Here is a 26758-nt window from a genome sequence, read left to right on the forward strand (position 1 = left end):
GAACCACAGTTCTAGATAGCCCATCAGGAAATGATCTGGAACTTTTAAGGGTCATTATTTTCTGAAAACTCTAGTTTTTTAATGGGATTTTGTTGTGGTGTTATTTGTTTTTTATTTAAACGTTTTATTAAACTAAAACGACTGCTTTGGAAAAGGGATTTTAATAAGAAATTTTCTTGGTTCTCTTAAATTTCTTACCATTTCCCCATCTCACAAATTTCCTCAGGATAGGTAAAATATTTCCTAACTTTACCTTATGTCTTCAGCCCAAAACAAGGAGCTAGTTGGGTGGTTGGAAATGTCACTAGTTTCCCTGGCATCTCAAATAATGATGCTGACCTAAGAAAATTGCTTGAAGGGGATTTGATGCTGTGCTAATGGGAAGAACCAAGATCCTCTGATCTTGAATAAGGCCTTGCCAGGGACTAACAACTGTCACATCCAAGAACTCTGATGTGAGCGAACAGTGGAGTTTGTTAGTTTCTTTCTTAAGGAGGCATCTCTCTGAAACTGAGGCAGTGGTATGTGGTAGCTCAGACTTCTACAAAGATGTCTTTGTGCGCCCTCAGCCCTACAGTTTAATAGTCCTATTGTACTTCCAGAGCGTGGGTGATTGAGTCGTTTTTGAAATCTAGAATATCGTTTAGAAAGGAATTTAATTTTTTTTTGGTTTTTTTTTGAGGAAGATTAGCCCTGAGCTAACTGCTGCCAATCCTCCTCTTTTCGCTGAGGAAGACTGGCCCTGAGCTAACATCCGTGCCCATCTTCCTCTACTTTATATGTGGGACACCTACCACAGCATGGCGTGCCAGGCGGTGCCATGTCTGCACCCGGGATCTGAACCGGCGAACCCCAGGCCGCCACAGCGGAACATGCGCACTTAACCGCTGCGCCACTGGCCCGGCCCCTAAATTTTTAATTAGTAGTTTGTGTGGTTGACAGTAGTTTAGACTGATAACACAGACAAATATACGTAAATATATAAAGGTTCATCCTTCCAGTTATCACCTAGGGGAGGGAAGTGCAGACTTTGAATCTGTGCGGTGTAATTCCTTTGTTTTCTTAGCCCCTGAGATTCCCGGAACTCTGTCTAATAATGACAGCAGTACTGAAAGCTCTCATTTCTTGAGCACCTACTATGGGCCAGGCAGTGGTATAAGCATTACATGTATTCATTTTATTTTTCCAACAACTCTATGAATGAAGTAGTACTCTTATCTTCACTTTACCGATGAGCAAACTGAGGCACAGAAGGATGATGAACTTTTCCAAGGTCATACAGTGATTAATTAGCAAAGCTAAGATTTGAACCTAGACATTCTGGCTTCAGAGTCCCAACAGCTAAGGCTAAATGCCTTATGAGCAGGTATCTCCTATCCCTGCAGTTTGAGTTTTTGAAATGTCTGCCTCTGGAAAGGTTAAGGAAACGTTCTACTTGCTCTTCCTTGCACATCCTGATGCCCTCCCCTCTCTTGGCCACCTCACTTCTCTCTCCCCACGACATCTGCTGGAGCTTTTAACACATCCTCTCAGCTGATTGGAAGGCGTTAGATTACCTTCTTCTATGAACTGGAACTCTAGGTCTCTGCCTGTGTGTGTGATGTTGGGTCAGATGGTTTACAAAGCATGTGCCTTGAAAATTTGGCGAGTGCATTTCTTCCAGGTGACTTCTAGGTGACAAAGGATCTGTTTATTTCTCTGGCCCCCTGTAATCCTGCCAGAGGTGTGGTGAGGGTGAACTTGAAGAGGGCCATCGGGTTAAAATCATGGTTGTGTTGGGAAGGGCTTAAAGCGGGCAAAGAGAGTGGAAATTTCAACCAGCTGTACTCTTTTCTGCGTCCTTGAACGTGTTTGTGGAGCAATTGCTAAGGGAGGTTCAGTGGGCTGTTCGAGACAGTGTGGAGACTCCAAAGGTCAATCAGGTGCCCTTCATGCCTTGAAAGGATAGGTGAAGTAACGGATGCTCTCGTGATCATAGTTGTGAAATGATGAAATGCCAGATCTGGAAGGGACTTTTGAAATCACCTAGTTCAAGCCTCTCATTTTTCAGATGAAAACACTGAGGCAGGGAGAATGGAAGTGACTTGTCCAAGGTCAAGTAGTTACTTAGTGACAAAAAAGTGTTACATGCCACAGGAGAAGTTTATTTAAAATGCATTGGCAGTTCAGAAACAGAAGTGATTACTTCCTGCCGAAATTAAATTCACTGGAAGCTTAAGATCTTTTAGGAATGTGCTCTCAATATCCTTTCCCAGTGACATCTTCATGTAGATTTATAAAGAGCCAATCATCCCTCTTTGGTTTATTTCCCTGAGTAGAGGTCATTGATCAGTAATTGTATAGGATATGTGTAATTATGTACTAAATTCATTGGCTTCACAAGCAGTTCTAGTTAATAGATATCTTCCAGTAGGAGGATTGAAATGGTACAGTTTTTAATCAGGAATGGCTCTGGGGAACCATGTGTAAATAGGCAGAGTATTTGATTTTCCTATGCTAGCCTTGCTGGCGATTGCTTGTTACTCCTAGATATAAGAAAACAAATTGTAGCGGGGGAGACATTAACAACCCACTGTTTAATATAGTCCTACACCTTGTTCTTTGCCTGGAATACCTTCAAAAAGACCACCTGAACAATAACTATTGGTTACCATTTTTGTTTGGAAGGAAACATTTTCTGCAACCATGGTCTTTATACAAAAAACAATTCTTAAGAATTTTAACTAGTGTCAGGTATTGCAGATTCTTGATACTAATTTTTCAGGTTTCCCGTGAAGGGCACAGCTGGAGAAGGCAGAGAGGCCAAGGTGCGATTCCTGCTAAGGATGTGATAGTCTAGAAAGCAGAGACTTCACAACACTTTTCTTAGAACTCTAGGATTCTCGTTTATGTCTTTGACTCAGGGAAGGTTGAAGCCACTTAAGGATGGGAATTTGTTCCCATAATTCTTAAATCTTTGTTTTGAAATGAGTAGCTCTATATTTCTTAGCTCACATTTGAGACCATGAAAAGATAGAATGTAATTGCAGCTAGGAGTTTTGGAGCATTCATAATTTTAAAAAATGCTATGATACTTAATGTTTTGCTTAGCCTCCCAGCATCCCTGTCTAAGGTCTCAAAGCGCATTTGACCTTGTTTGTTTGATTGTGTCATGCCACGTCCTGTTATTTCTGAAGTCACTTATATTGCTCAGTAAAACTTGTTTGGTCTTATAAGTCACATTTTTTTTTTTTGTTTACCCCCATGCAGTTATTTCTTCGGTTAATAGTAAGCATCTACTATTTGTCAGGCACTCTTCTAGATGCTGAACATACAACAATAAACAAAAATCTCTGCCCTCATGGAGCTGACGCTTTAGCAAGGAGGGACAGAAAATAAGCAAAGAAGAAGACTGTGTAACAAGGGTGAGGCACAGGCTCACAGTTCTGAATAGGAAAGTCAAGCTTCCTTTAGAAGGTACCGTTTGAGCAAAGACTGGAAGCAGAGAGCGAAGGAAGGGCGAACAGTCTAGGGAGATGGGACATGATGTTGGGATGTTTCAGGAGGAGCCAGTGTGGATCGAGTAGAAGGAGAGAAGAGGAAAAGTAACAGAAGTGAAGACAGAGAGGGAAGCCTAGGAGTGGGCCTGGGAAGGAGATAGGGCCTTGTGATACTGTCGTACAAGGCACCGGGCGTGGCCTTGGAGTGAGATGGAGAGTAGAAGAAGGGAGGCACTGGAAGCAGGAGAGCTGAAAGAGGCTGTTGCAGTAATCCAGCCTAGAGATGGTGGCCCAGATTAGATGAGGCAGAGCTGATGGGAAATGTTCATCGATGGTGCTGTGTCTTTTCACCAGAAAAGAGTGGGCGTGTTCAGTGCAGGTGAGAAAAGAAGACCAGCGGTCAAGAGGAGGCTAGGCCTACAAGAATGGCTGATTGTTTTTCCCTTGTACAATAGCTTTATTGAGGTGTAATTTACATACAATATTTAAAGTTTACAGTTTCCTAAGTGTTAGCACACCTGTGAAACTGTCACAACAATCAAGATAGTGACCCAAGTTTCCTTGTGCCCTTGGTAATCTCTCTTTCCTGCCCTCACTTGCATCATTCGCCTCTTGCCTCAGGCAACCACTCATCTCTTTTCTGTCACTGTAGATTAGTGTGCATTTTTTAGAATTTTAGAGAAATAGAATTATACAATATGCACTATTTTTTTGTCTGGCTTCTTTCACTTAACATAATTATTTTGAGATTTACCCATATTGTGTGTATTAGTAATTTATTCTTTTATATTGTGGTAAGATATATATAAGATAAGATTTACCATTTTAACCATTTCTAAATGTATAGTTCAGTGGCATTAAGTACATTCACATTGTTGTGCAACCATCGCCACAACTTTTTCATCATCTCAGAGTGAAACTCTGTACCCATTAAATGCTAACTTTCTGTTCCACTTCCCCTAGCTCCTTTCTGTCTCTAAGAATTTGACTGCTCTAGGTACCTCATATGAGAGAAATCATGCAGTATGTGTCCTTTTGTATGTGGCTTATTTCACTTAGCAAACGTCTTCAAGGTTCATCTATGTTGTAGCATGTGTCAGACTTTTATTTTTTTAAGGATGAATAAAATTTCACTGTATGCATATGTCAGATTCTGTTTATCTTCTCCTCCATCAGTGGACATTTGGTTTGCTTCCCTCTTGGGCTATTGTGAATAATACTGCGATGAACATTGGCGTACAGATGTGTGTTTGAATCCCTGGTCTTAATTCTTTTGTGTATATACCTTGAAGTGAAATTGCTGAATCAAATGATGATTACATGTTTACTCTTTTGAGGGACCTCCATGCTGTTTTCTGCAATGACTGTTCCATCTTACATTTCCACCAACCGTGCACAAGGATTCCAATTTCTCCACATCAATGCCAACACTTGTTTTCTGGTTATGCTTTTCTTTTTAAATAATAGCCAATCCTAATGGATGTGAAGTCATTTCTCTTTGCATTTCCCTAATGATTAATGATGTTGAGCATCTTTTCACATGCCTGTTGGTCATTTGTATATCTTCTTTGGAGAAATGTCTATTCGAATCCTTTGTCCTTTTTGTTTTTTAAATGGTTGAGTTTTTATTTTTTATTTTTTTGGTGAGGAAGATTGGCCCTGAACTAACATCCACTGTCAATCCTCTACTTTTTGTTTGAGGAAAATTGTCCCTCAGCTAACATCTGTGCCAGTATTCCTCCATTTTGCATATGGGATGCTGCCACAGCATGGCCTGATTAGTGGTGTGTAGGTCCGTGCTGGGGATCTGAACCTGCGAACCCCCAGCCACTGAATCGGAGTATGTGAACTCAACCACTATGCCACTGGACCGGTCCCTGCCAGTTTTTAAATTGAGTTGTTTTATTAGTCTTTGAGTTTTAGGGGTTCTTTATATGTTATGGATGTTAATCTCTCATCAGATATGTGATTTGCAATTATTTTCTTCAAGAATGGCTGAGTTTTTAATGATGTATTGGTGTGGTGAGCAGGAGATAAGAGAACAAATTGGATTGGAACAAGCTTTATTGTCTATGACATTAATTGGGCAGTTTAGTTCTGTACTGTTGAATGACGTCATTCATATTGATATTAATTAGCTGTGGGACCTTAGGCAAGTTACTTAAATTCTTTGTGACTCAGTTTTCTCATTTGTAAATAGTGATAAGGACCTAGTGAATCCCAGCTCAGGACTGTTAGGATTGAATACGTGTAAAACTCTAACATAATAGTGTTCAGCACTTACTAAGGATTCAATAAATGTTAGTTATTTTCAGTTTTTATTAAAACTATACATTCATGTAATTTTAAAAAGTCAACTATTTCTGTGTGGTTTGTTAAGAAAAAACACATTTATCTATGCCTTTTCTCCCCATTTTCATTTCCCCAGAGGCAATCAGTTTTATTCTTTTCTTTCAGGTAATGCTTTTGATAGTTAATAACATGCATATATTGTTTGGGGCGTTATTTATGGCCTTCCTGATAGGGAAAGTGAGGATTTACTTAGCTCTCTTTCCTCTTCCTGTCCACCTCAATGTGCTCACTCTTCTGATTTCCCGTGGTCCTGGTATAGGAACGTAGTAATTTTGGTTATGTCAGCATTCAACCTTATTGTTATCATGTCCATGAAAATGCTGTTCATAGCCTTGTCAGAAACTTTGATCACTTTTCCTTTTCTTTAAAACTTCTTAGTTTTTTCCTGTGTTAATAGTGGTCTTGGTTGTTTTTTTGTTTGTTTGAGTAGTTTTCTATGTAGTTATCAGCAGTTAAACCCTGTACTCTCTGCCAGTTATTTAAATCTCCTCTCGAGGGCTTTGGAACCTAATCAGATATTCTGTCAATTTCATTTTCTTGGAGAAATATCTTCAAGTCTCCCAACCTGCTGCAGTCTGGACTGGTTACCTCTATGCCTTCTTCCGTGTAGGATAGGAAGTTTGAGGGGCTTGTCAGAGAAGATGAGCACAGATGTCCCGTCTTGTGAGATCCCTTCATTGTAATCCAGAGGATTCCCTTCATCTTCTCTCCTTTCTGGAGCTTCAGATTCCTGCATCCCATGTGTCTCTCTTTCCTGACTTGTTTATTTCCGTGGTACACATCCTCTAATGGTTTTCTGAGAAAGGGTCCTTAGGAGGTAAATTTTGGAGACCTCGAATGTCTTAAATTATCTTTATTCTGCCTTGACATGCATAGATGATTTAGGTGTACAAATCTTGGTAGGGAATAATTTTGCTTTAGAGTTTTCTTCAGAAGGCATAGCACCATCTTTTATCTTCTGGTGTTCATGTTGAGAGTTCTGATTTTTTCCTTTATCTTTTATGTGACTGTTTTTGGTTGGATTATTTTCAAAAGTTTTATAACTTCACAGTGATATTTTTTCATCCATTATACTGAAATTTGTAGGTCCATTAAATCTGGAAACTCATATCCTTCAATGTGGGACATTTTCTTGAATTACTTTGTTAATTATTTCTTCCCCTTCAATCTTCTCTTCTCTCTAGAATCCATGTGGTTTGGTTCTTGAACTTTCTGGATTGTTCCTCTAATTTTCTTATTTATTTTCTTATTTTCAAACTTTCATATTTTTCAAATCTACTCTCTGAGAGATTTCCTTAACTTTATCTTCCAACTGGTCTTTTGAGGGTTTTTTTTTTAATTAGTGAAATATAGCATATAACATAAACATACAGCTTGATAAATTTCCACGAAATATCTGTGTAACTAGCATCAAGGTCAATAAATAAAACTTGCTAGCACCCTGCAAATGCTCCCTTCCAGTGTATTCTTCCCCCCCCACATAACCATGTCCTGACTTCTGAGGCCGTACGTTAGTTTTACACATGCTTGAATTAGCACTGTAAGCTCTTTGAAGCCATGGTTTGTGTCTTGATCCTTCTTTGTATCCTCAGATAATGGAAAATCAGTAAGTATGTGTTGCCTAGAATCAGTAAGTATTTTTTTGTTCTTGAGTACTTGGGCTGTTCAACTACATAGTGGCCAGCGGCCAGTAACTCTTTGATTTCTGCAGCTAAAATCTTTGTTTAGAATTAGGATTCTTTTGGTTTCAAGTTCAGATACTTGACCTAAAGACCTGACCTAAACAGGCTTTATTTAAAGAGATGAATTGTCTCCCTTAATACTAAGACCAGAATTCTCATTGGTTCGGTGAACCTTATTTCAACGGTAATAGTGTGGTCAGTTTCTAAGTTCTTCTCCTTCATCTTTTGGCTCTTCTTGGGCTGTTACTTTCCTCTCTTGTGGCAAGCAAACTTCTCATGGCCCCCATATGGCTGCCCCCAGCTTTTGTGGCCACCCTCTTTCTTTTTCTTGGACTTTGGGGAGGAAAGAAACTGGGTCTTGGACATGTGCTTTGAACCCTGGATAAAGCTTTGCTTGACACTAGATGAACAATTAATTATCCTCTTTTGCTTTAATCCAGTTTGGTTCTGGTCTTCTGTGTCATTTAAGACCTGAATTTTCCTGTAAGTCTCCTTGACTCTCTGTCCCCTCCTGAGGTTGCCCGAGGGATCGCAGCCTCTGCTGTTAGAAGCTCTGGTTTGGAGGATGTGCTGTTTGAGAAGTGCCTCTGCTTCCTTTCCCCCTTTCATATTTTACTTCAGATAATGTAGTGGCCTTGAAGCTTTAGCCAAAAGGCCCCAGAGCAGTTTTTTTCTCCTTTTCTTGCTTTCACTTTCCCCCCTAAGTCCATGAAACATGATGTAATAAGCTTCTCCTGTGTATGTGAATATTTATATCTTAAAAAAATTTTTTTTCAAATGCTTAATCTGAAAGCTGACAGAGCCAGACGTCACGTTGAAGGGCTTTAGATTTTTTGGTAAAGAGTTTTCAATATTTCTTCTGAAATCCCAGAAAACTTATAATTACTTTTACAATTTATCTGTATCGAGGGACTATGCTTGTCTTGAATTGCTTGTTTCGAGGCATCTGAGAGCAGCTGCTTGTTATAGATTCTGAGCTGGGACTGAGGAGAGGTTCCCCCGCCTTCAGACTTCTCTGGATTCTCCATTTCTTCAGACCATTCATTCGTCAGTGGCTGAGAAGGAGCATGCTGCGTGTCAACAGCAGGCTTGACTCCTTGTTCCTCACAGCCCATCAAGGAAAGCATTCCTAAATTGTAGACCTCTTCCAGGGAGGCTTCTGCTTGGCTAAGCTTTCTTTCCTAGGGATATAGTCCTTCAGGAATGTTTCCACAGTGTTCTCTGGCTTATTCCATTTGCCGTTACTTTGGAAACCTGTCCAGAAAAATTATACGAAGTCTGCTCATAGTCTGCCTTCCAGAGGGATGGTTCTGAAAAACAGATCTGACCAATGAAGAAGTGTATAGTGTCTGTCATTACCCTCAGTGTAAGTCTAGGTTCCTTACCAGGCTTCACAAGACCCTGCATGTCCTGGCCTCTGCCCACCTCTCTAGCCTCTCTTGCAAATACGTGTCATTGATGTCATACTCTTGCAACACAGAATCAGTTATGTTCTTATACACCCACCATGCCATTTCCCTCCTCGAGTGTGTCTTCCCAACTTCAAGCCCTCCCCTTTCACCTTCTGTCTCTTTCCATTTTTGACAACAGATTTCCTGTCCCAGACACTGGAATATCATAGATCAGTGCTGGAAAGAGAAAGTATCAGTGGGCTTCATTTACCAGCTGACTGTCTGCAACTTCTGAGTTTCTCCTGCCTCAGGATCCGTGACATGGATGGGAAGGGACCTGCTACTTCAGCCCCTCTAGGTGTGGGGTTACGGAAACAGAGAAAATAATTGCCAGGGCCAGAGTCTTAGAAATCTTGGCCCTTGGCTAGGGAATAGAGACTAGGAAACAGGGCTATTTTTTAGTATGTGGTGACGATGAATATATACTTACATATCAGGAAAATTATTGACATAGTATTAATGGTATGTGTTATTAAATATGGTACAGAGTTTCAAGCGATACATTTTATTTGATTAGAACTGTCATCTCTTTCTTCATGCTCAGGCTTCTAGCTTTGTTTCCTATGTAACAGTGGTTGCATACAGCTTTAATAATGTAAACAAAATATTTGATGGCATTTATCTTCTATTAAATGGAATTAATTTTTTCTCAAAAACTAGTTAGCATAAAAACCCAAATTGGTTAATTTTGGGGGGAAGTTTTGGACATTTTAAACTTGACATTTAAACTTAGTATTCTTTTGTATTCTGTCACAGCTTTTCCTTCTTTAACACTTTGGTTAGCGGGAGCCGGGATTGCACCCAACTCACTGAGAGGCTTAAAATCCTGTCATTGTTACTGAGGTTTACAGGCAAGTAGGAGCCTATTGCCTCTGCTTGTTTCCAAAATGATATGGGCAAGAGTAATCAGTTGCAGTTGTTCTAGATAATTACAAGTTGATTTTATTGAGAAAGTGAGCAACACTATACTTATGCAGTAAAAAGTTTATCAGACATACATCTTCCCGCCTCCCTACCCAGCCCAAGGAGGAAACAAACCTTCAACAAAACCTTGTTTTAATGAGCACATTTCAGAGGTGCGGGATTTATGGGAGACATCAGGAAACACTGATTGCAATTACTGTCTCTGTTTGTCGTTCAGGACTTTATTGGTGCCATATTGAGAAGAGTGCTAGGATGAAAGTTAGAGAGGAAAGTAGCCAACCAGCCTGTTGGCCTTTGAAGATTACCACTTACTAGAGTAGCCAGATGCAGTGGCATTAAAACCGCCTGAAAACCGTTGTCTTTATAGTTTAAATCATTTCTTTTTAAAGTCAAGTTATAGTTGATTTGACCAGAGAGGGACATATGAAAAATCTTCTTAAAATAGTTCAATTCTTTCTTCTTGTGCTGCTTGCTACACCTGTTGTCATTAGGGCCCCCTAGAATGAAGCAGCCTGAAGTCTTGGGACATCACAAATACAAACATATGATTTCAATATGATATCAATATTCTTTTGCTAGGTTGATCTGGATATCAAATAATTTAGCGTTAATTACTTTGTTACATTGTATGACCTTGTTCATCACATTACGTTATTAGGTATTAGTCCCATTACGTCATTATTATTTTATGCAGCCTCGGCTTCCTCACTAATATGTGCAGTAGACGTCTCTATCAGATCACGTATATCAAAACTCAAAAGCAAGGGTTGGCAGACATTTTCTGTAAAGCGCCAAATAATAGATATTTCTGGCTTTGAGGGCCTTGTGATCTGTGTCTCAGCGACTCAGCCATACTGTAAAGTGTGAGAGCAGCCAGGGCCAGTATGTAAATGAGTGGGCATGACCGTGTGCCAGTTAAACTTCATGAGTAAAAGCAGGTGTGGGGCCTGATTGCCTGTGGGCTAGAGCAAGGTTCACAGACTTCAATGCCTGTAGGGGCCAGGCAGGTCCCGCAGATGAGGGAACTGGCTGACTGGGGACTGCCACTTGCAGAGAGCCTTGTCTAAAGGGGCAGCTGCTTCTTACATATAGCCACTTGTGACTGGCTCAGTGATACCAGATCTTGTAGTTCAAGAGTAGCTAGAAATTTGTATTTTTATGCAAAGTACATTGATCAGCTGGCAACTAATTTAGATTTCTCAAGGACATACAGTGCAGGTCTAGCTGTACACATTTGTGAGCTCCTTTCTGATTCATGGGATCTAGTTTTGCAAATTCTGCTGTTTTCAGCTGTAACTGTGTATTATGTATAAATAAGAACTGGCTGGAGAATGTCATTGGACATCGACAGCAAATATCTGGTTCTGCTGCTGCTAACTAACCCTTCTAGTGCCTACGACAGACGTCAGTGCTTGATCATACCACTCTTTCCTGCAGAGCCTGGAGAAAATTGCAGAATTCTCCACTGAGGCTCAAAAAAGCCACAACCAATGAATTAGTAGTATCCACTGCTATGTAAGGTATTTGTTGTTCCAGAGGATTCTCTTTAAAATGTTTTTGAGGTTAACCTAGAAAATGGCTGTGAACTTTTTACTATACGACTTTATTTTTAAAGAAACCTAGCTAAAAGTTCCTCTTAAAAGAAGAGTACTTGAGAAAACATGTATCAGAAATAAGAAATATGAAAAAAGGTAAGATTCTGTTCATACGGCATTATCAGATTTTAGATTCAAACTTAAGGAATTGAAGATTACCCAAAGTTGGATGTGCCCTTGAAGGTCATTCAACAGCACTGCTTCCTTGAAGAGACCATGAATTTGGATTTCTGGTCTGGTTTTTCCCATCACACCTGTGGAATGTAATGTGAATGAATGGTTATAAAGGGGAGTTCCTTTTTTCCTTTTTTTTTGTTTTTTTTTTTTACTGCTGTTGACCCTTGTGCACAGTTCCTGTAGAGTAAGATGTTCAGGCTGTAGGGATCTGTGTATGAGTGTGTGCCATCTGGGATGCATGCACTTTTGGATTGTGTATGTGACATGTACACGATAAGAGCCTAAGTAAAACATGCCTTATTGTCCAGCTGATTGCATGAATTAACATTTTCTTTTCCTGCCATCTAGCGCGGTAAGGACTGTGAATGGTGTGAACTGAAAGAACATTTTGTTTTTAAGAAAGCAGTTTAGTGCGAGTGATCATTGAATGCCTTCTGTGTGCCAGTTACCAGGGCTCTAAATACGGGTGAAAAAGAAAAACGGACCCTGCCCTTGAAGACCAGAGTCTGGTGGATTAAAGTCTCGTGGAATTCAAAATGTCCCCCTGCTAGTCATCAGTGAGGAACATTTGCAGTTCCGCTGGAAGGAAGGCTCCACTAGGGGAGGGGGTCTTTGTTTCAGTCACCGATGGATCCCAAGTGCCTGGGTCAGTGCCTAGTGGGTAGTAAGTGCTCAATAAATATTTCTTACATGAACTTTGGCAAGTTTTTATGTAGGGCCATCCCTGTGAGACTGGTCATGTAGGCAAATCATAGCGTGTGCTTTCCGCTTCCTTTCTGTCTCTCTCCCACCACTGTATCTCAGCCACGTGGTTCTCCTCCCAGAAAAATAAGTCTTGAGTATCCTTCCAGAAATATCATACGTACATATACACACATAAGTGTGTGCATGTGCTTATATTTTTTACACAAATTATAGCCTATTCGTTTCTTTCTCTTAAACGTATGTCAGATGGATGGTGGAGGAAAACGGGGTAGGGGAAGGGTGACAGGGGTAAAAGGGGGCACGTGTACAGTGAGAGATGGTAATTAGACTTTGGGGGTGAACATGTAGTCTACACAGAAATCAAAATAGAATGATGGGCACCTGAAATTTATACGTTATAAACCAATGTTTCCTCAATGAAAAATGTATGTGTGTGTGTATAATACATCAGATGGTTCTGTATCAGTGCATAGGCATATTACTTTTAGTCACTACCTGGTATTTTATTGCTGGGACATTTCATAATTTATTTAACCAGAAACTTATTGATAGTTGTTTAGGTTATTTCTGATCTTTTGCTCTTATAAGCAGTTCTACAATAAATATCCTTGCTCAAAAGTCATTTGGCAATCTCTGCAAGTTGAAATTTTAGTATACATTCCTAAGAGTGGAATTGTGGAATTTGTATAAGTTCAAAGGGTTTATGCATTTGTGGTGTTGATATGCTTTGCCAAACTGTCCTCTACACAGAGCATGTGTGTGCCATTTTGTTACACTCTTAACTAACACCATATTTTATCAGTGTTTGATCTTTTCTGATCTGATAGGTGAAAAATATCTATTGTGGCTTTAATTTGCATTTCTCTCACCTGAATGAGTTTGAACATCTTTTTATATGTTTACGAACTCATTTTATTTCCTTTTATGTGTTCTGTCTTCATAACTTTTGCCCATTTTTCTTTTTTTTTTTTTTTCCTGAGGAGGATTTGCCCTGAGCTAACATGTATTGCCAGTCTTCCTCTTTTTGCTCAAGGAAGAATTACCCTGAGCTAACATCTGTGCCAGTCTTCCTCTATTTTGTATGTGGGTCACCACCACAGCATAGCTGCCAATGAGTGGCGTAGGTCTGCACCTGGGAACCAAACCCAGGCCATCAAAGCAGAGCGCACTGAACTTAACCACTAGGACGTGGGGCTGGCTCCAGTTTTTCTTTTTAATTATTGATCTTTATCTTTAAATTATTGATCTTGATCTTTATCTTATTGATGTGTAGGAGCTCTTTATATGTTAAAAAAAAAATTGCCTGGCTATGCTTCCTTCTTTATATTTCCATGTGAGTTACAGAATCATCGTGTCCGGTTACCAACCCCACTCACCTAAAAATCAATCCTGTTGGTATTTTTATTGTGTTTATGTCAGACTTGTAGATGAGTTTAGGGAGAACTGACATTTCCATGATGTTCGGTCTTATCTCCCAAGAACATAATATGTCTTTACATTTGTTTAAATCTTCTTTTGTCTCCTTCAATAATATTTTAAAGTTTTTCCTCATGTAGACAGTGCAAATCTAAGAATCTTACTAGATATTTTTACATGCATACTTTTATAGCTAGCATTTTCTTAACTGGCCTCTTGCTTGGGAAATATTTTTCCTGATTGATTTGCAGATAAATAATCATTATCATTTGCAAAAAAATATTTTTTCCTATTAAAAAATCTTTTACCTCTTCTTTTGTCTAATGAGGACTCCTCTGTTACGCAACTCCAGAAGGCACCATTGTGTTGGCCATTTCTTCCAGAATAATGATGAGTCATTGTCATGATAAGGAACATTATTTGCTAATGCTTAACTTTGGCAATGTTTCTAATGTTTCCCTATTAAAATATGATGCGGGCTTTGGGGTTGAGATAGGTGAGTATTTTATCATGGTAAGGAACTGGCCACCTGTTCCTGTTTTATTGAGGTTTTTATCATGAAAGCCTGTATTTTATTGAATACTTTTGTGTATTTCAGGTGACTCTGGATTTTTGTTTTGTTTTGTTTTGATCTCTGAATTTGATGAATTTTAAGTATTAAGGTTTTATACATTGAACTATGCTGTGTTCCTGGAATAAGTTTTACTTGGTTATGGGATGTTATTCTTTTAATATGCTGCTGGATTTGGGTTCTATTTCCTTATATTTAGAAGTTTTGCGTTGATTTTCAGATGTGATATTTGTGTGTGTGTGTGTGTTCTTTTTGGATTTAGATACATATTGCTCTATCTTTGTGAAAAGAATTTGGGAACTTCTTTTTCTATGCTCTTAGACAATTTAAAGTATATTGAAATTACCACTCCTTAATTTGGTAAAATTCTCCTTTGAAACTCTGTGGGCCCCTGTTTTCCTCAGAGAGAGTTCTCTGACAACTTCCTCTAGACCTTCTGTGGCTTATTTAAGCTTTTCTAAGTCTTCCGGGGTCAATTTTGATAATTAATATCTTCCTAAAAATCTATGCATTTAATCCAGATTTTCTAATCTATTTGCATGGAATTGAACAAAATAATCTTCTTTTATTTTTCTTGGTATCTGTGATAATTTCCTAACCATTTTAAGATTTTTTTAAATTAAAAAATAAATGATGTGTTAAAAATAGTCTAAAGAATTTTTTTTAAAAAATATGACATAAAGGAGGATATAGTTCATAGCATCCATATTTTATTAAAACTTCAATTACTCCTAACGTAACTATTATAACACCCAGAACTTTAGATGAAATATTTCCTTTCTGATCACTTTCTTCTCTTTTGACAGGCCCTGAAGAGGAAAGTGAGGATGATCCTCAACTCGAAGGCAGAGATCCTGATATCTGGCATGTTGGTTTTAAGATCTCGTGGGACATAGAGACGCCTGGTTTGGCAATACCCCTTCACCAAGGAGACTGCTATTTTATGCTGGGTAATTAGGAGGATTAGAACTATAATGATGCTCTAGTGTCTTAAGTGTTAGATTATTGGGTGTATATTTTGAATATGTCTTTTGAAATAAACTTTTCAAGTATTTTATAGTGATAATGAAACTTGTATGTGTACGTAAGTAGATTTTTTCATGGAGATACTGCTAATTTTTAAAAGTTACTTTTCTTTTCATTCTCTGTGTTCATGGAGTTCCCCAAAGTGTGCTAAACAGTTTTCAGGATTCTTCATCAGAGCTACTAAATCATCTAAATCAACTTATCAGTGTGAAATTTTTAATATATTTCCCTGTCTATATAAGTTCTCAGTGAGAACGTTTTTTTCTAGTTTTGCATTTAATTTCTTTTCAAGAGCAGCTGGCCTAACACCGAGGCTTTCTCTCCACTTGTCATTTGGTTCTTCAGGAAGCAATATTTCAGCTGTGCTTAGGCTAGCCAAAGCTGGGGGGTTTGTGGAGCTTTGTTTGCTTCTTTGCTGTCAGTTTTTTGTTTTGTTTATGGTCTTTCTGCTTGTTTTTCAATGTACAGTGTGCAAACAGTATCTTTTTTACTCAAAAGCTTCTCAGTATTTGTTCTCTCCTTGGCTCTGGCTCTTGATTATTCAGCGTTATTTAATTTTAAGTTCATCCCACTCTTACCTCCTGGGGGAATCTGCTGCTGTTGGTTTTAGAGCCAGGAAGCACCATGGCTTAAACCCAGCGTTTATGACGAGAATGATTTCCCGATTAACTGAGTATTTGTAGAGGGCCCACCGTGTTCCACGTGCTGCGGAAGGTTCTGGAGGACGTTGGAGATGGATAAAACTTGGTCCTTGCCTTCCAGGAATTCAGAGTTTTGAATAGCTCTTTAGGCCGTTATCTCATGAAGTGTTTTCCCAATTTCAGTCATTCGCACATCAGCTTCAAGGTTCTTCTCATATCCATGTGCTATTGTACTATTACTTATGTGATATTTCTCTCTGAATAAACTCACTTTTTTCTTTGACTAAAATGAATTTATTTTAGGAGTTTTATATCACTGTCTAAAATGGAAAACCAGTATCACTTGGCATGATTAGAAGAGTTTCATAAATATAGAGAGAACTGAAAGCGGTGTTAAGTGCCTGCTCCCTTTGTTTGCTGAGGAGCCTGAGTCTTCGTCCAGTTCCGTCTTTGTTTAGTGACTGTTAGAGAGGTGTTAACTACATAGTGGTACCAATCTGAGCCTTTCTCCGTGATGTAGGAGAGATTGAAAGGTCATTATGCAGGCGTTACTTTCTCCTGGGTGATTCGATGGTACTTAATGCTGTGTCCCTTTACCTCTTAACTTCTTCTGGTGGAGTGACTCCTGTATTTGTTGAACGCTAATCTAAATAAGCCCTAAATCTCTTGCCTTCCATTTGCGTGTTGCTTTACAGTTTATAAATCAGTTTCACTTAAGCAATCTCATTCAGTCTCCAAACAACCTCGTGAGGAGACGGGGCAGAGAATGTTCTTTTCCTAAGTAATTTGCCTGAAGCCACTTAGTATGAGGCAGAGCAGGGACCAGAATGGGTTGCACGTTTCATATACAATGCTTTTCCCACCCCAAAAGGGACCGTTTGGACTTGGTCCCAGTACACTGAAGTCTCCACATGGCAGTGTTTGAGGGTTCAAGTCTTCTCCCCCTGCCCCTCCCCTGCTTGCCTCAGGCTGAGTTTCTGTTCTGAAATCTTCGCCCCATCCTTCAACATCATTTGAGTTACCTCAAATGATTATTATTTCATTTTTTAATGTACCACCTAGTTATGGACTTTGTCTTTTTTTCTATACATATATATGTGTCTGGAATAACAGTAGTGTGTGAATAACAGTCACATTTTGGGGAGACTGACAACAAGTCAAGACTTGTTTTAATCTCAATAACCCTGGGAAGTGGATGTTAACTATGTTGCAAAAGAACAACTGAAGGTTAGGTTGCCGCAGCTGCTTAGCCGTGGTTGCACAGCTGGTAAGAAGCATGCGTTGGAACTTGGCATTTTATCCCACTTGGGCTCTGACACCCGTGTCAGGCCATCCTCCTCCCCACGTGGATGCCCTCCTCCCCCACTCGGGCACTGACCCTGCTCTGGGCTTCCGTGCCCTCCTGTCCCTCCCTCACCCGCATCCCTCTGCCTCACCTGATGGCTTTAGGACGAAGTTGTTCAGGAAGGGAGGAAAAGAAGATGACGACAATGTTCTGTTTGATTCTTTCTTTTCTGCTTCTTTTTAAAGTTATTTTTTTTTTTGCCTCAGAAATAGATTAATAAAAATATTTTAAAATTACATTGTCCTTTTGACTTATATTTTATAATGAATATACATTTTTAAATATACATTGGGTCCCTTAGCTATTGTAGGTGATAAACAAGAAGTGAGTGTTATTATTTTATAGGATCGAATATCTCTTTCTGATTTCCCAACTCCTGCCTTCAGATATAGATGAAATAGCTGCTACCCTGCTGAACTGGGTCAAGCACAGCACAATGTACCCGAAGTTTCATTTAGAATATATTTTCTTAATAAGATGTCATATTCAATTTCTAAAATGAATTTTCCTCCATCACCTCTTAAACAAAACAAAAATAAAAGCAACCATGGTCTGATCCTACCTCTTCTCTTTACTTTTTAAAATCCGAATACCATAAGGAGCCGTGTGGAGGGACCGCAGCCCGGTGCTGATATCTGAAATCTGAACTTCGTAGCACTTATGAAAAGGAAACAGTTTAGCTCAATTTATAATAATATATTGGTCTGCAGAGGAAGTACAGACTGAACCCTGCTGTCTCAAGTAAATACTCCAGGGGTGTCTGCTGGGGCGCATGTCGGGTGCCTGCAATAAATCCTCTGCCTGTGGAAGTGAGTGAAGGCCCTGCTGGCAGTGCCTGAGGATACGCTTAACTGGGGTTGTCACGGTTTTACCTTTAAATGGGAATCTTTGCCCTAATCTCACAGTTAGACATGACCAGATTTGCAAACAGATTTACAATTTTCACTAATTTTGCAACCAGGACTTCAAAACACACTTAGAGGAAAAAAAAAGTACACTCTGGTCTTTCTCAGAGTACGATGATTTACTTTGCCACAGATGTTTTCCATAGACTGAATGTAACCAGGGAGTTAGGGACTTAAAAGTGGCTTGGAGACAAACCGTGGGTTTGTTTTTTGTGGAACAGATTATACAGTTCAAGGGACATCAACCCAGTTATGTTCATTAACCAGGAGCTGGTGTGGAGGTGGGATGGTTCGGGACAAAGGTGAGTGCTCTGTAAACGTTTGGGGCAAACCTCCTTTTATCCTCCCTTCACTTATTGTTATTATTTTTTACGTGTCACTCTTCAGGACTCTGTTCTATCTGGTCTCTTTACTTCTGTTTCCTTAAATCCAACTAAATCTCATTTCAAATATCTGTTGTTTACTATAACAATCAGGCATTTTAAAGCTTCAGTTATCAAGTAAAAATTCCACAGCAAAAAAAGAAAAAAGCAGTATAAATTGGAATGCACAGTATTTCTCTCTGGTTTTGCTTTGCCTTCCCAACAGTTTAGGGTAGGATAATGCAAAGGCCATTTTCTTTGAGGTAACGGGGTTCCAGACTCACTGCGTTGGCTATTGGCCCCTCACCGTTAGCGCCTCTTTGAGTCTCCTCCTCCACCTCAGAGCCAGTGCTGATGATACCTGCCTCCCAGGGTTCTTGTGAGGCCGAGTAAGAAAGTGTGTGGGAAAGTGCTTTGCAAACTACCCTTTGAATGTGGGGACTTAGAGTGACGAGTGGGACCTGGGCCATGGCACATTGGAGAATCAGTGAGGCAAGTGGGTCACAGGAGAGTGCTGACTGTTGCGTTCTTATCCTGCTTCATGCCCTGAGTTTTGCACCTACCTGTTCCAGATAGATGTTTCCATAGCCACATAAAGGAACGACAAGGAAGTGAAATCTCACCAGTTGATTCTTGAGGGTGAGGGGATCCAGCATCTGGCCATTGTTGAATCGGAGCTCTGTGGAAGCCACAGTCTTACCTTGGTGGAGGCTGAGTTTACTTAGAAAGCCTGACCAGTAGCCTTTTATGGATTAGGTTCACCTTCTTTGAAATACCTATGGCTTAGGGCAGCAAGGCCCAGAGCACTGTGAACGTTTTGATGTGGTGTAACCGGAAAACCGGCGGGGCTTCTATTTTTGGAGTCAACGTGGCCACTCTGGTCGGAGTCTGTAGCCCTGTGAGCAGGAAGAACAGAGGCCTGTAGGCCTAGGGCTCCTCTGGGACTTAACTTGGAGACTGTGGTATCTTTGTAAATCCTCCAGGTGTCCCTCAATCCTGCCCTGATTTAGACATTTTGTTCAAAGGAAAAGGCTTTTGTTATTTCTTCCTCTGACCCCTTTCCCTTCCTCCCCCAACCTTTGACTGACCAACTGAAGTAAAAAGTACCTATAATTTATGGCTTAATCATAAATTCTAAATAATTATACTTTATTACCTCTCATGGGTCTTGAAGTGTAGGTGCTGTGTTCTGCTTTCTGCCGAGGCAAGGGAATAATAGAGAAACAGTAATAAATTATAACTTCAGGCTGCAGTCGGTAAGCTTGAGGAATTGCCATTTAAGTGGAAAGTGCTTGAACAGCCAAATGAGCACCTGTCATGTTTATTTTCACTTTGAAAAGTAGAAACATGACAGTGTAGTCTCAACTCCTTGTCCAGTATGAACTTACCGTGTTCTTCTTGCCTTCTCAGCAATGCTGCACTGGCTGCTGCTTGCTGCTCACTTTCTCAGGGTTGAGAAGGCATCTCTCCTCCTGGAACTTTCACTCTAAAGTATGATCCTGAATGCTGACATTTTCAAACTCCTGCCTTTTGGTTTGATACCTGATTTTTTTGTATTCAGTAAAACTAGGGAGAGGGCCTGATTCCTGGAGGCCCTGAGGATAGGAACGTGAGTGTATTCCTGGGTACTTGAAAGGGTTTGCCTCTGTCGTACACTTTCTGTCATATCCAGTCTTTTTGCTTATCTCCACGTCATTTATGTCTTGAACTTTACTTGGAATGTGTGTGATGGGTGCCTACTGAGGGCCAGGCACTGTGCTGCAGGCTTTAATATATTTTATTTGTTTCTCATAACAACCTATCAGGTAGGTAGTCCTATCTCCATCTTTTCCCAGAAAAGAAAATTGATGGGGATTGACTGCGAATGGGTATGTGGTTTCTCAAGGGGTATGAAAATGCTCTAAAATTAGTTTGTGGCGACGGTTGCACAATCCTGTGAACATACTAAGATACAGTGAATTGTATACTTTCAATGAGTGCATTGTTTGGTATGTGAATTAGATCTCAATAAAGCTCTTTTTAAGAACGGAAATTGAGGCTTAGAGAGGTAAAATAACTTGTTGAAGGTGACGTACATAGCGCAGCTTGTGTTTGAATCCAGGTTTCTCTGAGACCAAAGCTGCTCTTTCTTCCACTGAACTCTGCTTCTTCACTAATTATATAGTCATGGGATCTTTTTTCTTTAAAAATGTGGAAAAAATAATTGAACAATTAATAGATAAATACACATATATTCTCGTTGCAAAGGGTTCACATAATATGGAACTATAATAGAATAAAATGTGGACATTCTGTTTTACCTGCCTCTCCTATCTGGTCTTTTTGTAAGCATTACTTTGTAAGCATAAATATAATTATGTTAATATGTTTACATATATGTTGCTGCTGCTTTAAAAAAACACAAATGAGACTTTATAATGTATATTACTAGAGTACTTGTTTTTTTTTTAAACTTAATAATATGTCCTGAAGATCTTTTCATGTTAGTACCTCATTCATATTATTTTTGGTATTAAAAAATAATATATGCATTAGGAAATAAAAATTCAAACAACTGGATGATCTAAAATGGAAAGTGAAAAACCCTTTGCCACCTGTCCGTAGGTTTCATTTCTTAGAAGTGAATACTTTTCACTGTATATGCATTTTATTCTTTAAGTGATTGCCTCTATAGCTCTTAAACATGTGCTTAATGCTCCTCTTTCTTTATCCAGGAGCTTTGAGCACTCTCAGTCTCTCCATTAAGAAAAATGTGGAATTGGCTCTCTTACACTATTACACTATTTCTCACTCTTGCTAACTTTTGTTAGTTAACATTTCTTTTTTTTTCTTTTTCTTTTTTTTTTTAGAGACTTTTATTTATTTTTTCCTTTTTCTCCCCAAAGCCCCCCAGTACATAGTTGTATATTTTTGGATGTGGGTCCTTCTAGTTGTGGCATGTGGGATGCCGCCTCACCATGGCCTGATGAGCGGTGCCATGTCTGCGCCCAGGATCTGAACTGGCAAAACCCGGGGCGGCCAAAGCGGAGTGCGAGAACGCAACCACTCGACCACAGTGCTGGCCCCTTAGTTTTTTTTCTTAATCGATTACCTTTATAACCAGTATATAGATACTTTCTGTTGACTTTTAGCATGTAAGATGGAGAATTAAAGTTCTCTTTCAGCCACATCATTACTTTCACATTTTTGAAGTTTATAATGTTTACATACTAATCTGTAATTTTGATAAGACTGCCATGCTTTCTCTGTACAATCATTCTGAAATTTGAAAGCCGGTACGTAACAGTGCTTGTAATGTGTTATTTATTGCAGAAGGCAGTAGAGTGACTGGATCCGTAAACAGGAGATGTAACCCACTGTCCTCACTAAATTTGTGTCCGTTGTAGGGGAATGTTGCAATGTCAGGTCAAGAGTTTAGTCTTCATCAAAGGCTCAGAATGCATTTTGGAATTTTCTAAAAATGCCTTCTATCTGCTATATTGTAGATTCCTAAAACTGTAACTCTGCGGCACTTAAGACAGTACTCTGAACGGGATAGGTGCTTTACTAAGTAATGATTGAATTAATGAGTGAATGGGTGAACCAAGGATTGGCTTTTTCTCTTCATTTCATGGCAATATATTTTTGCCATATAGGCAAAAGAAAATATTTATTCTGTCCTTGAAAGCTCCTGGCTGGAAAAGGTTTTGAAGTTCCTCCCCCAAACAGATGGCTGCTCACCTAATACTTAGGAATCTCCAGGGAGTCCATGGCGTTCTCTTCCTTCAATGGCCCAGGCTTTATTTCCTTACATCCAGTCCAAAAAACCATGTGACATCATAGAATTTTCCAAATGGACACAGTGTCCGGATCAATGTGTATTATATTCTCTTCCACATCTTTTATAAGAAAACCACCAAAGGTAACAAAAATGTGTTGGTTTCTTTTGGGCTGAGGATAGGTGTTTACTCTGAATTGTGAGGTCCTTGTCTTTCACGTGTCATTCAGTTAGAGTCGTGCTGCATTGGGGTAGTTCTGCCTCTGGGTTGGCTGGGTGGAATTTTTCCCTTTGGCTGCCAATCTTAATGTGCCCTCTTTGGCTCTCTATCTGTATAACATAAGTCCTAAAAGCATGACCTGTGGAAAAGAATTTTTCAGGCTTTTAATTTGATTGCATATCCTTTGTGTGCTTTTGGCCATTTCTGTAAAGACAGTGAAAGAGTGACCGTGAATGAAGCTTTTTTTATTTTTGCATCCTTGTTGAAGGTTTGAGCTCAGGACTAGACGTTCCTCAATCAGTCCCTGCAGCAGATTTCACGGCCAGACTATATACCCCATGATGGAAATTCAGTAAACTCTTCCTCTGGAATACTTCTTCTAGGCCCTATAAATATTTAAAACATTTGAAAAAGATATAAATCATAGTCCTCGGTCAATTCATTATAGTGACTTTGTCCTAAAATTTTGTCCTGAAATTAGTCCAGGCACAAACCTTTTTCCTTATCTTTGTCACACTGTTCCCTCCCCCTTTCATGTTTTTCCCTTCGTCTAGGTATATGGCTAACTAACCTGTTTAGGGGTGACAGGAAAAAAATGTAATACCCACAATGGCAGGAGTACCAGCTCATCAGTATGGTGGCCATAACTTTTCCTTCTGGACTATAGTGACTGGTGTAGAAGTCTTGTCTCAACTGCTAGAGCTAAGCTTTCTGAGAGCCAGTACTGTATTACATATATTCTTGTGCTACACACAGCACTTAGTGCCTTGTACATAATAGTACGTACACCGTGTGTTTGGAGAGTGCATCCTCTTTTACTCCCTAGGTACTAGCTAGAAATCATCTTCCTCAATTGCCAGTGGAAAATCAGATGTAAGATGGGAGTGAATAAAAAGGGAAGTCAAGTTGAATGAAGGAACAGAACTTAGAGGTTTGAGTGGCTGCTTCTGTTTCATTCATTAATTTTATTTGGGAAGTTCTGGTCCCCACAGTTCACTGCCCACAGTTCAGAGCAGGGGGCAGAAGTGATGGCTCTGGGTATACAAAGGGAGAAAAGAAGAAAACTACTTCATTGAAGTTTCCTGGCAACCTAACCTCTGTCCCTTCTCATCTTTCCGTTTCCCCAGCCCCCTCTGTCTTCCTGTCTCTTGGGAAGAGTTGCAAACTTGGAAGAGTAAAGGCAGCCCTTGCCAAAGTGGGATCTAAGTTCTTTTTGCATATTTAGAAAGCAAAAATGAATTATTAACCTCAAGAATCTATTCTCTTCACAGCCCAAGAACAAATTAAGCATTCCATAAAAGTTAATTTAAAAAAAAAGAGGGGGAAGCTGTGTACCCTGAGGTCATCTTCACCTCTGTACTTGTTTTTATAAAAGAACCTTTACACCCGTGGAAAATTGTATTTGGGGAAGATTTGCAAAACTCACCAAAGCTCTTGCTGCCTTCGCAGATGGCAGTGTGCCGGTCTTTCTTTGGGGAATGAATAGTCTTTTCTGAGGATCTCTTCATTGAACATTTCCCTTTGGACCTTTTAAAAATAATAATACTTAGTGTTTTATATTTTATTGCTAAACACAAAAGTAATAATATATGTCATCCAGTCAAAGATGCCATCAATTTTAAGATGTATTCCAATTTCAGAGAGGTTGAATATAAAGAAAAAAATGTGTACGTTGGAATTAATGAAATATGGTATGTGCACATTGTAGAGAATTTACAAACTATAGGAAAGTGTAAAGTAGATAATAAAAATACGTACTATCACCACCCAGAGATAAGATCATTCTTAACTATTTGGTCTAGTTCCTTCTAATGTTTTTTTCTATACGTGGGAATATATGTTTATTTTTTTCTTTTTAGAAAATAACATCATATTAGATATAATGTTTTGTGTCTTTTAAAACATACTTTATATCTTGAGCATTTTTCCTTATTAAATATTACTTGAAAATGTGATTTTTAAGAATGGCTCAGATATTAATCCCCTACTTTTGTTCATTATACTCATTTCCATTGTTTTGATATCATATGCATTGCTCTGGTGAACATTTTCATACATATATCTTTGTCTATGATTAGATTATTTAGGATTTTTCTATGATTATTTCTTTGATTATTTAGAAATAATCGTAGATTATTTAGGAAAATTTAGGAAAAATTACTAGAAGTGGAATACCCAGGTGAGGGTTAGGAGTATGGATATTTTAAAACTGTACATATTATAGTGTTAGAGTGTTATTTAGAAGATTGTTTATTTTACATTCCCACCTGCAGTGTATGAACTGTGGTTATCAGTTAGTTCCGTCAGCCTGCTTTACCTCACCCTAGGCGATACTAGGCATTACAATTTAAAAATATTTTTGCCAGCTGAACGGGTGAAAATAAGATACTGCAGTTTTAAATTGCATTTCTTTATTTATTGATGAGGTTGAACATTTTCTGTGTTTCTTGGCCATTTGTATACTTCTTTCTGTTACTATTCATTGGTTCATCATCTTTTGCCCATTTATCTGTTGAGATGTAAGTGTTTTTCTTGACGTTTACTGTATTCAACCCTTCTGCCCACTTCCCAGGTATTTTTTAATGTACTCTTTTGGATTTTTGACTTAGATTTTGTAATATATTATTTTTTTAGGGGAAGCATCTTTGCTTTCAAGTATTATTTTTTATACTTGCATTATGTTAAATAAGCATATTTGAAATTATTTAACTACTTCTATGCTCACTGGTATTCTTTTTATACTGGAGTTTTAATTATTTTGGTTACTCTTCTTGGTCAGCTACAGTATAGGTTCTGACCGTGTTTTCATGAAGACTGGTCGCAGAGGAATGGCAGTAGCACATTCTCTGAGTCCTTGCATCATCCGCGAGTGAGTTTCTCTGCCTTCACATGTTCCTGTTTCCTTTAATAGCTACAGGGTTCTTGAGTAATAAACTTTCCACCTTAAAAACTCTGTGGCTGTTGTTCCGTTGACCCCTGATATTTAATGTTAGGGAGATGACTGAGGCCATCTTCATTTTGATTCTGTTGTGGTAAATTATGTTTTCTTTGGACATTTGTATCATTTTATGTTTAGTTTTTGAACAGAATATGTTTATCTACTTGGTGAACCATTTTGAAGTGCAGACTCAGGCCTTTTCACTACTTTGGAAATATTCTTCTGTTATTCCTTTGATTGTTCTTTCATCTCTCTGTCTTCTTTTTTTCTAAGATTCCTGTTATATGTACTTTGGCTTCCAGAATGTATCCCTCATGTGTTATCTTTTCTGTCACTGATTTTCATTTTCCCTCTCAGTTCTAGGAGAATGTTTTGGAGTTCACTCATCCACGTCAGTGATTTGATTTTTCTGGAGTGTGTGTTCTCTTGTTCGTTCACCTATCATCATTTTAAGTGAAGCAATACTGTTAGAAAAAACCAACTCCAAGCAATCTTTCCTGATGTCTTACTGTTCCATCTTCATGTCTGATTGCCCCATTTTCACAGATGCAGTGGCTTCTTGAATCAAGTGTCTTCTTGAAATATTGAAAATTTTATAAAAATTTTTTCTTGTAGTTTGAGTAAAACTTTTTCAGAAGAAACAGTTTCAACCAAAGTGGTTTCTTTCCTTTGAACTGCAGTATTTTTGCATGAGTTTAGCGACTTGTCCTTGTCTGTTTCTCCTTACAGGGGGAGGACTGGTACTGCCTCATAGACGAGTAAGTGTTGAGACAGCTTCTGTGAAATCTGAGTATTAGATTCCTGGCCAGATCCTTCACTTGAAGAAAGAAGGAAGAAGATGCATCCTTATATGGCCAGATAGGAGATTTGTGAAACTGAAGTGTACTGAATAACTTGTTTTTGGCTTTATGTGGTATAGATGCTTGCAGTATGAGCAAACCCTGGCAGCCTTGGGCCCATCCCTGGCATACCTGCTTGCTCCCGTTTCTTACCTCAGCGATGCCTGCTTCTTTTCTCAAAGTGGTGGCTTGTGCCAGCAACACATCCTGGGGTCTGTGGGTCACAGGTTGTGTGCATATAATGCTGCTCTACAGAGGCAAGAGTCCTGCCCCTGGTGCCCCTAGCCTCTTGTGCCCCCCTGCCCTTCCCCTTCTGAGTTAGAAGGTGAGCACTCCTCTCAGGATCTTCTCGATATGTTTATGGAGATGCTGC

The 26758-nt window shown here is 39.1% G+C and overlaps 1 protein-coding gene across 10 annotated transcripts in view; it reads left to right on the forward strand.

Moving 5' to 3' along the window:
- The window catches only part of FTO (FTO alpha-ketoglutarate dependent dioxygenase), a 352285-nt gene that overhangs the window by 106929 nt on the left and 218598 nt on the right, over nucleotides 1-26758 (forward strand). For all 10 annotated transcript variants that reach the window (XM_046682388.1, XM_046682389.1, XM_046682396.1 and 7 more), the window contains exon 4: nucleotides 15159-15302. In XM_046682388.1, the coding sequence (XP_046538344.1) occupies nucleotides 15159-15302 (144 nt within the window). The remainder of the gene's footprint in view (nucleotides 1-15158; nucleotides 15303-26758) is intronic.

Source organism: Equus quagga, chromosome 13, assembly GCF_021613505.1.
Source record: "Equus quagga isolate Etosha38 chromosome 13, UCLA_HA_Equagga_1.0, whole genome shotgun sequence".
NCBI classification, from domain to species: domain Eukaryota; kingdom Metazoa; phylum Chordata; class Mammalia; order Perissodactyla; family Equidae; genus Equus; species Equus quagga.